General features: G+C 50.5%; 4 protein-coding genes across 4 annotated transcripts; 2 read left to right on the forward strand and 2 right to left on the reverse strand.

Moving 5' to 3' along the window:
* Positions 1-3,238: 3,238 nt before the first annotated feature.
* On the reverse strand, positions 3,239-6,384 carry BDW70DRAFT_126284 (Hsp70 family protein). Its single transcript, XM_073735063.1, has 4 exons — positions 5,635-6,384; positions 4,590-5,522; positions 4,101-4,539; positions 3,239-4,036 (listed from the first exon to the last, which is right to left on the reverse strand). The coding sequence occupies exons 1-4, from the start codon at positions 6,271-6,273 to the stop codon at positions 3,837-3,839; spliced, it is 2,211 nt and encodes a 736-aa protein (XP_073601395.1). The 5' UTR covers positions 6,274-6,384; the 3' UTR covers positions 3,239-3,836.
* Positions 6,385-6,755: 371 nt separating this feature from the next.
* Positions 6,756-6,978, forward strand: BDW70DRAFT_126286 (uncharacterized protein). The gene has a single exon (XM_073735064.1). It carries the CDS (start codon positions 6,763-6,765, stop codon positions 6,928-6,930), a length of 168 nt encoding a protein of 55 aa, XP_073601396.1. The 5' UTR covers positions 6,756-6,762; the 3' UTR covers positions 6,931-6,978.
* Positions 6,979-7,696: 718 nt separating this feature from the next.
* On the reverse strand, positions 7,697-9,098 carry BDW70DRAFT_155252 (carnosine N-methyltransferase family protein; the record flags this gene model as incomplete). The annotated part of the gene is made up of 2 exons (XM_073740009.1): positions 7,697-8,837; positions 8,983-9,098. 2 exons carry the CDS (start codon positions 9,096-9,098, stop codon positions 7,697-7,699), a joined length of 1,257 nt encoding a protein of 418 aa, XP_073601397.1.
* Positions 9,099-9,501: 403 nt separating this feature from the next.
* BDW70DRAFT_155253 (proteasome assembly chaperone 4 family protein) lies at positions 9,502-10,029 on the forward strand (the record flags this gene model as incomplete). Its single annotated transcript, XM_073740010.1, has 2 exons — positions 9,502-9,702; positions 9,802-10,029. 2 exons carry the CDS (start codon positions 9,502-9,504, stop codon positions 10,027-10,029), a joined length of 429 nt encoding a protein of 142 aa, XP_073601398.1.
* Between the last annotated feature and the right edge of the window lie 4,315 nt (positions 10,030-14,344).

The raw sequence follows: 14,344 nt of genomic DNA on the forward strand, positions 1-14,344 counted from the left end.
AGCTGTGGCCAGGCTCGAGACACTAAAGGAATTATTATTGAATTTCCCTGTCTCACAGGTTCCTGCGGTTCCGTTCCCGTGGAATTCAAGCTCTTAACTCTGCTTTTCTCCGATAATGACGTCTAAAACAAGGGGCAACAGAGCGACATTATCAAGTCGAATGAATACGAAAGAAGTAAAAGGTGGATAACGGTTGCTCACCGAATTACGAGAATTGAAAATAGCGCACCAGGGCAATTTGGAGGCGTTCGTTTCATGACACCTGAGCAATATTCACATTGAGATTTGCTGAAGATCATACATCATCTTACCCTTGTGCAACAGGAGCTCCCCCAGGAAGCGTGGGATGTTGCGTGGGCCAACCCAAACTGGGGCTTTGACGGTCACCAGCCTCAAAAGTAATACACCCGTTGTCAGACGGCACGAGAAGTGCTCTGGTAGGTACGCGCCCCTTACCGCATACGGAGAACAAGAGACTGAAGAAAGACATCCTTCATACATCGCTCCATACGGAGGACATCGATTTTCAAGCGTCCTGTGGGGATGCCTGACTATTCCGGGCCCAACTACTGGCCAGTACAGTGTCTCGGCGTTGCTGACACTATCGTGATCCGCAAAGGACTAATTTCGTGGGGACGGTCTGGAGTCAAGACTGACGTACTATGAGGTGTCCTTGCAGGCGAGTGATGCTTTTTCACCGGTTGCTGTGCACAGCCATGTTGTCTCCTAATGCCGTATCAAACTAGAGAGATGCAACGCTATAAGGATCCAACGAATTAGCGCGCAGAGCAGTAGGTAATAGGCCTGGTCTCGCACGTTCTATGGAGCCCCTACAAACATATTGTGCCGAGGATTTACAATTGACTTTTACTCAGAGAAACGGAAGGTCGACAAGTCTGGTGAAGGAGAATGAATCCGATGATCGACCCAGAATTCAGCTGTGCCAGTTTACATGTACTCGGCCCCCTACTAAGCCGCTTGGTCCAGCTGGGGTTTTTGCGCTGCAACCGCCCCATATCCCGGAAGCGCGCTTGCCGCTCGATATTATGGAGAAGCGGGTACAAAGCATGTCCGAATGACAATCAATCTCTTTCATGATCATTCTTTCGATCTGGCGGTGTCAGGATAGCAAGACGGTTACCAGTTTTTCGGTGGCATATTTCTTTTTTTGCTTGCTTTTTCCATGTCCGTTGTTTGCCGGTCTTTGATCGGCTTTCTACACTCTCCTTCCTGTCGGGCTCCTTTTCGAGCGTTTCCCGATTCCCGTGCCATGGAATCAGTCTGAATTAGCGTCTTTTCCTTTTTCCCGGAATCTTAACGGGGAGCTTTGTCTTGTTTAGCGCTTTCCACTATTCTCTGAAGCACTTCTTAGAACTAGCCAGGCCCTTTTCGCCGATCTCTCATTCGTTGCTTGCATGATTCCCTCCCTCACCGTCGTTCCAGGCGCGAAGGGACACAAATCCTCCGAGGAAGTATTTGTCCGGACTTGCCATCTGTCACGTTGCTTTTGGACAGCTAAATTTGTCAAGCCAATGGTCACGGGCACGACCACCTGCTCCAAGGTGGACGGCCATTGGTAACAACCACGTCGGTGATTGAAACAATCGAGTATCTGTACATGGGTCCAGGTCAAACTGAGCCGACATGACCCCGCGATTTAACTCACTTAGCCCCTCAATGCGCACGGAACACACCTCTAGGTTCGATGTGATCGAGTAGGGCAGGGGGATTTACAGCTCTGCAGCCAAACGGCACTACTCCAGAGCACTGGCAGACACACGGGCTCTTTCTCAAGTTGGGTTAGTTTGGCTTAAGCGGTGGTACGAGATATAACTCACGAAGGGGCAAGCACCAGACTGTCGTCCTTCGCCCGGCTTCGGAATCCAATTAGATCTGAGGGAGCTGAGCAAGGATCTCTCAGCACGGACGCGCCTCCTTGAGTTGATGCGAGGTGATGCAATTGCAAGGATTCTTCTCCGCATTTTCGCCTCGAGCCTATGGGACTCTTGCACGACACGAGACAATCGACGGGAGGCTGTGGCTGTGCCCTTGAATCGACAGGGGGTTCTTCCTCGAAAGTGGATGCCTGGATATCTGCAGGTTGAGGCCATGTGGAATGTGTCAGACTGCTTTACTCTCCTTCCGCCTGCCTTGTCTATGAGGTTAGTGTGAGCCGACCGGAGTCACCGACCAGAGTCACCGACCAGAGTCACCGACCAGGTTTTTGACGCACGTGTATATGGTGAGATAATACATCAGAGCTCGAAGGCGGCGGAAGACTGAATATGGAGCAGAGTACAGAATCTGAAGTGCCTGTACTTACTATACCCCATCGGCCTTACTCCTTCCCGAGCAGATGAGGGCGATGCTACATCGTTACAGGCATAGGCTAGTAGTCCCTGGCTATAGTAGTGCCACAGCTCTGTGAGAAAAAAAATAAAATGAAAAGGCAACTCACGTTATAAACCAATTCGACCGCACCAAAGGGGCAACAAAAGCAAAATGGCAGTCTAAAACAAGGCTCTGGGTCAAGATTATATCCCGTAGTTTAGCCACTCAGAAGCTTTCATCAGGGCTGCAGAAGGCTGTCTTTTCTTTTTCTTACTTTCTCCCGCGATGCATCCGTTGCCTTTGATCGTCGGGATGGAAATAGGCGAGTACCGCCAACCGTGTTTGTGGAAACGGTAGGAGTTTGCAATTTACGAAATACTCAGTACTCTAGAGGTTTAACACGGAGTGCAGGTGCTCTGTCTCGGTTGCCTTCCAACAACAAGGCTAAGTTACGCTTAAATTACTATTCTATTTGGCTTGCTGCGGCGTACGTAGCTGCAACATCCATATGTCAAACTGTTCATTCTACACATTTGTCCGTCCGTGGACACGTCTACTGATCCATTTACACGACCAGATTCCCATCGATCGACTTTGATCTTGACAGCAGCCGACAGATGGGCTCACCTAGCTCCGTACGTTGAGCGGACCTCACGGATTTTTCTATACAAATAAGTGATCATTCCGCATTGGTATACTGTACTTTCAGTAGATTCGTCAACCTATCTGCCTTTGTATCTATCAATGCGTTGAACAAAGGACTCCCTAAGAGACCGGATGAAGCAAACAAACATATAGGAAAGTGAATGATATCATAAGACAGTGATCATAGCTATGTAAGAGGTATAACAGTATGACGGTTACCTAACTAGGTAGGCAAAGGTATCCAAAAATGAAAAGGCAAGGGAAAAAAAAAAGAAAAGAAAAGAAAAGAAAGAAAAAAGAAGAGAAAAAAAAAATTTGGTCAATCAATCCGCCAGCCAGGGGATGGATGATAGACGGAGGGAAAGCTAGATAGGAAAATATGAAATTTGAAGACCATCTTGACCCCCGCCACTAATGGGAAGGTAAGACAAGCAGGAGAGAGCTAGAAGCTTGGCTTGGCTTTGCTGACGGAACTTGACATGGAATTCGAGATAAACAAACCAAAGGGAGATTGGTGAAAAGGGGGATGGTGGGAGGAAGAACAGATAAGAATGGTGCTCAAGAATGGTACCGCTGGTATCCACAGATGTTAAAGGTCTTAAATATAGCAAAACTTAAACGCCGTCAGTGCGGTATGGCTGACCGGAGAAACAAACTCGTGCACTGTATGGTGGATTTAGTCTTGAGTTATAACTGGGACAGCTGGATGCCATCTTTTGCGGTCTTCACCGCATCTTTCTTTTTTCGCCCATATGAGAACGAAATGAAGGAAGAGATGAAAATGGGGCCCATGTGGAAATATCTCCTTTGTTTTCGTTCGCTGATCCTGAAACTTGATTTGTTTCTTGGGCAAAGTTGGCTTATCTGAACTTTGCACGGCATCGTCCCATGACCTCGCCCTGGCAGACCAGCTCGGCACTGAACTCACTCCCGTCGAGTGTGAGATAGATGTCAAAATATACACGGTAGAAAGTGCCCTGGGGGGTATCCATGCGCTCAAAGTCGGTCTCCAGATTCTTGCGCGACAGATCTGATGTCAGAGTCACGACCTCCTTGATACCTGCAGCGGTGGCCCGTTAGTGCAACTTTCTACCTAGCGAACTGGGAGTGGAGCTGGTACTTACGTGGATCCTTGGTGTACTCGGGACAAACGTCCTCGTCACAGGCGTACAAGATATCCTCATACATGAGGGTTGCTCCGGGGGCAACCTGGCGGAAAAAACTGACCTTGACCGGCTCCCCAATTTTAACCCTCTCGCCCTTCTGCACGAATATTTGCCGGGTGTACTTGCAACGGTCACGGCCGTCAAGACTGGGAACTCGGTACTGCTCGGGGTGGTATCCTTCCTTGAAGGGCTGGAGAGTGGCCATAAGATAATGTCGACGTGCAACACGGTGAGTGACCACTCGTTCTGTGATACCCGCTGTCACGGCGCCTTTGACGATTGCAGCGACAGAGTCCATAGGTCGGACGACCTTAGACTGATACTGTGGCGGTACGTGAAGCTTGATTTGCTGGAAGAGGTACTCGGACGCACCGAATCCACCTACTACGAGCACGTTCTGCAACTCGGTTAGACTCCAGGATATTAATCTCGAGATCGAACACATACCTGCAAATTTCGGTTTTGCGCTTGGATGGCGATAATTTGGTTACGCACCAACTCGAGGATACGGTTGACGACGGGCTCGAAACACTGAAGAATCTCCTCATTGGTGAATGTCATGTATCCTTCCTCGATTCCAGCATCAGGGAAGTCCGCTTCAATGCCGACGTCCACCGCCCATTTTTGACCGTTGTTTCGGAAGTCGGCCTTGATTCGGTTCTCGAAATCCATAATACATTTGGCATACACTTTCCCAGCTGTTCGAGACCCGTCGGGCAGCTTCATCTTTCGAATCTTGGCGCGGAGGATATTACTGAAGTTTCGGTTCAGGGCCGTAGAACCACATGAATCACCGGAACCAGCAGTACATTCAGCAACGCTGAATGGCTGCTCTTCTTCAACCTCGTACGCAATCAAATCTACCGTACCGCCACCGCAGTCGACGATCAAAATAGCATCGCCAACTTTGAGATTTAGTAAGCCAGTTTTGGCGCAGAAGAGCGCAGCAGCTTCCGGTTCTGAGATCAATGTCAGGCGATTGTCGTTTTCGTCTCGCAAGAATCCAGCTTGCAGAGCCGCTGCACGAGTCGCTGCCTTGCCTGCATCGTTCCAGATTGCGGGCACTGTGAGATAGTATTTGATGTTACGCTCTTCTCTCGTAAATACCTCACCGAGTGTTTTCTGTAACTGGGAGCGCATCGCCTGTCGTAACTTAAAGAGATAGTCGGCCGCCACATCAATCTCCGACTTTCCTGGCGGAAGAGGCGGCAAGTTGATAGGGTCGATGTATGTGTTACCGGAAAGCATCAGCTGGAGCTTGAACCATTCAACTTTCTGCACCCCTTGCTTTGGATAGCCGGTGGGAGCCAGCGCATTGGCAATGTCTGGTCCCCAACCCACTACTTCTTGGTATTGGTCATAGTACAAGACAGTTGGGATCTAGTTTAAAAATCCAGAAGATTAGTTTCATGGTTCGACATGATAGTTCCAGATTATCGTCTCCGGGGTGCCCTCGCCACAACTGTGGTGGGGGAAGGAAGAAGAGACCCACCTTTTGTTTGGTGTGAGTGCCAGCTCCGGGCCATTCGGTAATGATATCCTCTCGCGCCTCATTGTTCGTCGCGAAAGCAAATGCGACACCGGAGAATGTTGTGCCAAAATCAATTCCAACAATTAGCGAAGCCTTACTTCGCCCCGCACCCTCGACTTCGTGGGCGGGGTTCCGAACCCCGTAAGGGACTTGCGACGAGGGTAGCCCTCGCCCCATTACCGGCTGCTGCATACCGTAGACTGGCGGAGCGCCCAAGGTTTGTTGTCCTGGATAAGGCATGTTGGTGTTAAGTGGATGCGGTATCTGCTGCTGGCTGCCGGGAGGCATAGGGCTGGTCGGCCGACCAGCGACATTATTATAGGTGTAGCTGGGCGGCTGTCCCAGTTGATTCGGGTTATTCATTGGGAGACTGCTTGTGGAGGACGAGGTGTGACCGGAAGGGGGAGAACTGGCGGAGGTTGTCGACAGGGCGGGAGCGGGAACAGATGCTGGGGGGGCAGGCTGCGGTGGCGGCGAGACAAGAGTTCGAGTCGAGGGAGTATTGATGGACTGAACTGGAGATAATGAGGTGACGCTACTCTGTTGTTGCTTGTTTCGCTTCCAGCTGAACGACTTGAATCGTGAGCTCATCAGGTCCATGTGAATGGCCAGAGCCGAAAGGATCGAACAGGGAGACGGGGAGAGGAGAGCGAAGAGAAGGAAGAAGAAGAGGGAGGGGAAGGTGATGAGCGGAATAAAGCTGAAAAGAGCGACAGGGCTAGTGCGTGTGGAACTCGTATGGAAGGAGGCAGTGCCTGAGCACAGTCGCAGTGAATTGGTGTATTGTCAGATTATTATTGACATGCAACACTTAGAGCAAGACGGTAGTCGGTCAGCTCAATCTAGATCGATTAAGCCTGAGAGAGAAGAGGAAGAACCACGGAACTGAAACTACCGAACGGAGAGACGAGAGAGAAGAGGGCCGGGGGAGGAGAGCGAAGGGACCCAGAAGAATGTACCTTGTGCTGGGATTCTGCTTTGAGGCTGACGGGATTTGGAGGACTGGGCGACTGGCGACTAACTGGAACAGCGTGCAGGAAGAGAAAGCTGCTTATTAATGCCAACCTAACTCGTATAATAATGGAAAAGATGCGGGCGCTTTTCCTGATTGAAATGAAAGAAGATGAGAGACGAGGGAGCTCAATGATGCTGCCAGATACGAGGGAACAAAATGGCATTCGGGGTCCTTGCTCATGGCAACAGAGCAATGGACAATCCCACCACCAACAGCGACAAGAACAACAACGACGACGATGACGACAACAACAACAACAACACAAGCATGAACAGGTAGCGGCCTTTCTGCTTTTGAATGCTTTATACTCTGTAAATGAAAGTTACGACGGGGAGGTATTTAGAAGGCAACGGGAATGATAACTAGTCACTGCAGGCCAGGCTCATTGAGATTCAGGCGTAATGAAAGGTACCGTACAATACACATAGCACCGTTAGACAGGGCAGCGCCCCATGGCACCAGCCCAACCAAGAGTTCGAGACTTGAGAGAGCTGAATAGCGGCTAGATGTTCTACAGTCACCAATTCACTGAGACTTTTAAGGGATCAAAGTCCCGCTCGCGCTCGGATGATGAACAGAAAACAACGAAAAAAATAAAGCGCAGGGAGAATCTCTGGTGATTCCTATCTATCTGTATGGACTGCAAGAATCCGTGATGCAATGATCTCCAACTACATTGTCCCCAGCCACCAAGTGATGGCTGCTCCTGTTTCTATTCTCGTCGTTCCTGGCCAAAAATCCCATGGAACCATGCACTGCGGCCAAAGAAATCGCCCAACCCAGCCGCGCCCGCTAAGCCCTGCGCCGACCAGAGCATTCCCGTGAATTGTGGGTTCCTTTGTTAGACTGAGGCTGAAGGCTGTAACGCCGATCTCGCGGGTACAGTGAATCATACATACGGTTACAGAACTTTTCTTACCACACAGCAAGGCAGACTCGCTCGTTTCTATTTTTGTTTGATTGCTGACTCTGGACTGGGGATCATTGTTTGTTCTGGTTATGTCAATCTCAATTCTTCACCTTCCGTGCAATCCAATGTGATGGCCGGTATAAATAGCGGAGCATGCTGTCGGGGTCCTGGATGTAGCCGCATTCTACCCGCTCCTCCACGGATTCGATTTTCTCGATCTTAAACCCCATGCGTTGGATGAGAAGGAAAACTTCTTCCTCGGTCAATTCGACGTTCCCTGGCTCTCCAATCCCCTGTTTATCACCGCCGTCGCTGCTGGAGCTGCCGCCTCCGCTGCGGGTGCGCTGGTGGCCGTCTTCGAAGTGCCAGAGCAGTGGTCCGACGTTGATCCAAATCCCGTTTGACTTCAGGCAGTTTCTGATCGCCTCAATGTACCGAATAAGGTTAGGAGCGGTGTCGATAAAAAAAACAGTTGCAACGGCGTCAAAGGCATCCGTCTGAGACGGACTGCTGTACAGGACCACAAAATCAGCAGCGGACATGCTCATCGTCCCAAACGGTGTATCGCTAGCCTGCGCCTCCAGCATCGCAGTCGCAGGATGTACATCGGGAATCATGACTTTGCGTAGTTGCTGCTCTCTAGACAGTATATTTGAGAAATGTAGCGCGAACGGGTACAGCGCATGGCGCTGAGCGCCTTCGGTGTGATTCAAGACCCAACTGCTTGCCAGTAACTGATGGTAGGAGATCTCATTACCTTCAGCGGCAAAACCGGCCCGGCAGATCTCAAACACCAATCTCCCCAGTCCAGCTCCGGGAACAAGAACCTTAACAAACTCCTCCCGTTCCAGCTTGTCGGGGAATTCGCGGTCCAAATCCCTTAAGACCGGACTATAGCATGCCTCCCGCTCAGCTTGGCCCTCTGCACTCCAGTCTCGATAAAACTGTCTAATCGTAGAGTGAGCCTTGTTGATATCAGCAGAATTCGCAACTCCACGCCAATTCTGCGACGGATCTAATGGGTCGGGTTGCTCGGGAAGACCAAATGATTTAAGGCCCGTCCCCATAATAGCATCTGCGATATCGGCGTTCGCGTCAATTGCATCGTCAACTTTGTTGAAGTTATCCAGGAGTGCGAAAGGAGGTTCTGCAAGCATCTGCCAGTGTTTCGTTGGGAGCGCGTAGAACGCCTGGCGCCGCCGATGTGTCGTGTTCAAGTGTGCGCTTCTTCGATATTGCCTGCCAGTGACTTGTTAGCTACTTGCTTTACTCTGTATTCAATTGAAAAAAAGGCAAGAGTAATGACCGACTTTCGGTCTCGTATCCGAAGAAACAGAAGTGACAGGTATCCAAATACCTTGATTTCCGGACTCTATCTACCTACATGAATGAATCGAAAGCTGAGAAGAGAACCTTCCGTTCACTTTCTTCGCCCAATGGGTCAAAATCCCCAGCCCAGCTCCGAGTTTCCTCTGACTGGTCAGGGTATGTCGAGGCCATATCGAGGGACGAAGACATGCAGACGAAAGAGAAACCAAAGAGGCATCAATTGCACGAAACGAGATAACTAAGAGGTATATTGTGGATTGACAGAAAATCAGACGATATATAAGAAGCGTGGCGTCCAGTGAGCTTGCTGATAAGTCGCGATGCGCAGGAATTGTAATAGATGGCAGTGGTGCTGTGTTGGCTCTTGAAGCAAAAGTGCGTGCGGGGCCCGCTCGAGTGAGTCGAATCTGGTTCGACTTTCGGCGGGGAAACACCGCGACATCTCGAACTTCAGTTTGCCTTATGCTCAACACTCATACCCATAGACATCCAGCATTCTCGTTTCCAGCGATTGCAGCCTCACGATACAGCCTCAATTTGCCAATAAAACCACCGCGCGGTGAAATCAGATAATATGGTCGATGTTCAAGCTCCAGCTCCAGCTCGAGCCTCAACGGAGCTATCATTCCCCCTTCCCAAAGCGCTACACACAACAGCGCATATCCACCTTACATTGCTGGATACCTGCGTCATGGTTTTCCTGGCAACTTCAATGGCCGGTGACTCAACAGGGAGCACAAAACCTATGGGCAGTTTCATCTATGCAATGCCAGACGTAAGTGCTTAGTTGTTCTGTCTCTGGTCAATATATCGCTCGTTCGTCAAGGCACAACTATATATTTTGACAGTCAGCTGATATGCATATCTATTGTAGCGCACATCTCCTCGCTCCGTCATCTCTACAATATTGTACACCACCGCCTCAACAGAGGAATATGCTACGCGCGTAGCTAAGATTTTGGCCCGGCGCATGGGCGTTCCTGTCTACCTCGGGTGCAGCATCGACCCTGTCGCTCTCGGTCTGCTACCTGAGGAGGAGATGGAGGGGTTGACAAGTATTGTGGATAAAGTCATGGCAAAGTGGGAAGCCCGGGATAGGTAGCCGGCCGGATAGGGCTACCCTACGTACCGAGTTGAGAAATAGGTGGTGTCGTTCGATCTGCTCTTTATTCGTTCTTAAATCGGCTAGGTGGATGTCGACTATATCGACATGGCTGGATATACCGTCGGATTACTCCGTATGTTCCAGGTATACTTTATCGTTGAGCGGCTAGCCAGATACGATATTTTTTTGTCGCTTGTTGCGCCGTTGGTGGTCGCAGCGCGGAGGATTGCCGATGTAATTCCCGGCACATTTGGCCGGACTCCCAAAAAACGGTGACCAGCCACCACTACCAAGGGTTGTCTGACACTTCCAAAGATGATCAACCCAGTCTTGATCAGCTCGAATCGGCAAACTTGACGACAGGCGGAAAGAGCTGGTCGTTAAAGCTGGGCGTTTGCTATTACGATAGGTGACCTTTTATTATAATCTACACTCAACGGAGACCTCACTGCTGTGACGCCAAACCTGCTAATACAAATTTGTTTTTGTTGTAGTGGGAGTGATTAAGTACACGGTGATCCGAGCACTGGTACAAAGATTGCATTAAAGCTCCAACGGATTAACCGAGAATCCGTGCCCGTGATCGATAGCCCGTAAAGTCAAGGACTGCGAGGTGCCCGTGCCACTCCACTGCACCCACACCGGCCTAAACCTTCGACGACCAAGAACCCGAACTTCCGAAGATGGGCCCTCCCGCTCTAGCGCTGCAAGGCATGAACTCCGGTTGGACAGAGTCATAGGCAGTCAGCAACACAGAATGGGACCGCAAGCCTCGGGAGTTGTTCGGATGCGCGCATTGGTGTTTGAAGCACACAGAAGAAACCAGGCAGTGTAAACAGGATGATGGAGATACCTGGCTTTATTGACCACTGAAGAGTCCTTAAAACGGAGGTAAACAGTGAGAAGATGACGGGAAGAGGCGTCGAGCCGCGACCAAAGGCAATAATAATGAGTGCAGGATGCGGATTCACACGAGTCAGGAGTTGAGAATCGGAACAGAAACCGAGGCACCATCGAGGATCTGTTTGATTGCAGTGGGGTTGGCTGGATCTCTCCCATGTTCCTGTGTAGGGCAATAATAATAAACATGATAATAATAGCATTTCCGTTTCTGCCGGGATACTCCGTGGTCTCAGCTCTGTTGGTTAATCGCATATTTGCCTCTAGCGCTGCAAAGTGCACAAGGGCTCGCAGTGTGGCTTGACCCGGCCTCTGGGCTGCGGCTCGGTAAACAGTATCCTGACTCGAGTGATGACGATGCGGACTATACTACTCATTTGTTTAGAAACGCTGTGACGCAGCTGACGGCGTGACGACGGCCGGCGCCGGACCGGCTCATCAGCTGTTGACACCGCTGGGAATCCGCGTGGAGACTCATCACTCTCGGCAGGTATGCGCCGAAGCTGAAAGGGTCAGACGGTGGATGTGGTGAGCACAAAAATATAGACCCGGCGGTTCAGCCCGGCACGATACCCGCTCTACGTAGTAGTGGATGACTAACGACAAGCTGTGTTATAATCACCAGTATCGTCGGATAGTCCCCTCCGCATGCCGCGTACGAGCCGCGTACGAAGGTCGACGGCCACACGAATGCAACATTCGAATGTGATCCCTCGCCCGTCTCATACCGTCAAACTCGACTCGGATAATGTGGAGTTGCGGATTATGAGCGCAAGCTGTCCAATAAGACAACGGACCCCTCCCCTTTGAAGCCGAAAGGATTCAGGTCAAGCCCAGCGCGGCAGCTTATCCGGGCATGCTGTCGACTTATCACCAGCCAACGCTTGGCGTTTGATTACGGATCGCTTGTGTGAATCCTTTGAGGGTGGTCTCGAACCGGCAGGATTACCAATTCAATAGTCAGGCTTCGTGCGCCGTTTATGTGCAGGGTACGGAGTACTCCGCGAGGTGCATAATTGTCATGTTGCATGCCAGGGTGACTATGCTGTTCAATGGACTATGGCATGATTGAAAGTAACTGTTCACGATCACCGCAGAGAATCCACCTTGGGACTATGGTCACAACGTAGAACAGCTGCACACCATGATTCAAGGAAGCCAAAAAGCCAAAAAGCAAAAAGTCAACGCAAGCTTCTGGCTTGTGTATGGCCGCGCAGTAATAAAAAGTCACCTGCTGCGATGTTATGTGACCACGATCTCACGCTTAACTGTGCGGGGAACACGAAATATCCGAACTAGTAGCTTAATTTGACTCTCAACGGCCAGTCAGAACAAGTCTATTATTATAAGTTATTCTGAGGATGAACCGCTGTTTCGACCATCAATGGTCATGCAGTGACTTGAAAGGGTAGCCCTCGGTGCACCTGGCTATGCCCTTGTTGCTTCCCTGGTTTGGTTAGTTGATGCAGGCGACGCCAGCCCTTTCTTCTGTCCCGGCTTAGCAGCAGTAGTTTGGCTTTGTGGCCTTTGAAACCGGAAAGGTAAAAAAAAAAAGAGTGCACGTGAGCTACGCACCAGCAGTAGTGCACCGAGACCCTGCCATGGAGTAGCTGTTAGGTTGCAATATCATTTTGGTATGAGTGGAACTCAACCCGTCGCCAACTGGGCCGGGATATATATTCCACTACACCAAAAAAATTACAGGAGTCGATTCAGGTGCCTAGGAAAGTGCCCCCGAGGGCCTCTAGGCCTGATATGGTGCAGGATGAGCTCATAAAACAGTGTGGCATCGCTGCGCACATGTGGAGTGTAGTTTCAAGGGGATGGCCCAAACATGAAAATGTTCGCGGCAGTTGCCTGGTGAATATAAGAATAAGGAATTGAAAAGTCAAAAAGTAAAAAAAGTCTGCTCATGAACCCAGCGCCAAGAGCGCATAGCTAATGCACTGAGGCCACGGTGGTTGAGGTTGAGCCAACAGTCGTATAGTTCACCGCGTTATTGTCTGTGCTCTTGTGGAGGCTAACTGGCCGGACCGGAAGAATGCCAGGCAAACTGCCAAACACGTCAGTTGAGAAACTGGGAACTTTGGTTTGATTGCAAGTATGGAGAATACTGAGAACTCTAACAGAGTAGTTTGATTGACAGGGGCACCGCCACAAGAACGAGGCAGCGGCCTTCAAAATGTGCTAGTTGGACGGTTGGATGAGCCGAGCGGACCCCTAAATGTCAATTACATTGGGATCTGCCATAGGTAATAATCCGAAAACCGTGGGCGATCATGCCAAAACCGCTCAAAAAGGCGCTTTTTAGCGAGTGATCCAGAGGGTGACGACAAGACACAGTGGTCATGGCTCGGCCCATAATCGGAGCCCAAATAAAACGGCAACCTTCAGCCGCCAGCGGCTTAGAGTGATTATTATTGGGGCTAAGGTTCGGGGATCAACCCCTTCGGGCTCCAGCGTGTTAGATTGCGGGTCGTCTCCAGTTTGAGAAATAATCTTGTCCACGGTCAAAGGTCCACGGTCCACCATCTTCACAGTGCAAATTGACGGTTCGCTCCCATCTGATCGAATCGCAAGCCGAGGGAAGGATTCCGAGAAGATCGTCAGTAACTCAATTGTAGTTCAGACCCTTCGTCCCAACGTACAGGTTTGGATTTGGCATGAGTCGCTCAATCTGCTTTGTAAGCTCCTCTTTCTAGTTACTATCCCCTTAGGCACGGCCGATACCAGGCTACAAGAGTCAAAGCAGTAGTGGTCACTGAGGCATAAGGTATCGCCGCAGTATCCAAAAGCAGGAAACTCAGATGCGCAGTACACATCTGTGAGTTCACTCCGATCAGTGGGGAGCAAGGAAATTAAGAGTTGCGGCATGACGCCGAATTTCCAAAGCCGCGCAGTCGGGGAGCGCAGGTGTGGGAAATAAGGTAGCCAACGTGGGAACCTTAGCTATTTTTAAGTTTAACTCCTTTTTCCTCGGCAATTGTTCTCGAAAAGCAGCAGTCCGAAAGACAATCTCGACCGCTCGACCACTCGAACGGACGGAAAGACAAGAGCAGGAGAGTAGCAAGGCCATGGTTGCCCTCTGATCAGCAGTCAAAACCCCCCGGTTTGTAGCCCGTTAGTGTTGCACATCCGGGCGGTAGTTTGCCATCAAAACGTGGTCCCCGAACATGGTTTGTCCCTGTACGAATGACGGAGTACTAGACCCTAGCTCGCAGTCTGTAACTTCTTCCCCAGCGTGGGCGTGGAATAACATGAATTGGCGACCCCTGAATCCCAACGCCTCCGGTGCTCTGGGTATACGACGCGGTATTCCCGGTGTCGAAGAGCTTCTAGAAGTGCCCTTGCTCCTGACGACCGGTGGGACTGTGGGCCAAAAAAGATGCACACACGCTGCGGAATGGACGAA

This window comes from Aspergillus foveolatus, assembly GCF_047715535.1.
Source record: "Aspergillus foveolatus strain CBS 279.81 unplaced genomic scaffold BDW70scaffold_1, whole genome shotgun sequence".
Lineage (NCBI taxonomy): Eukaryota > Fungi > Ascomycota > Eurotiomycetes > Eurotiales > Aspergillaceae > Aspergillus > Aspergillus foveolatus.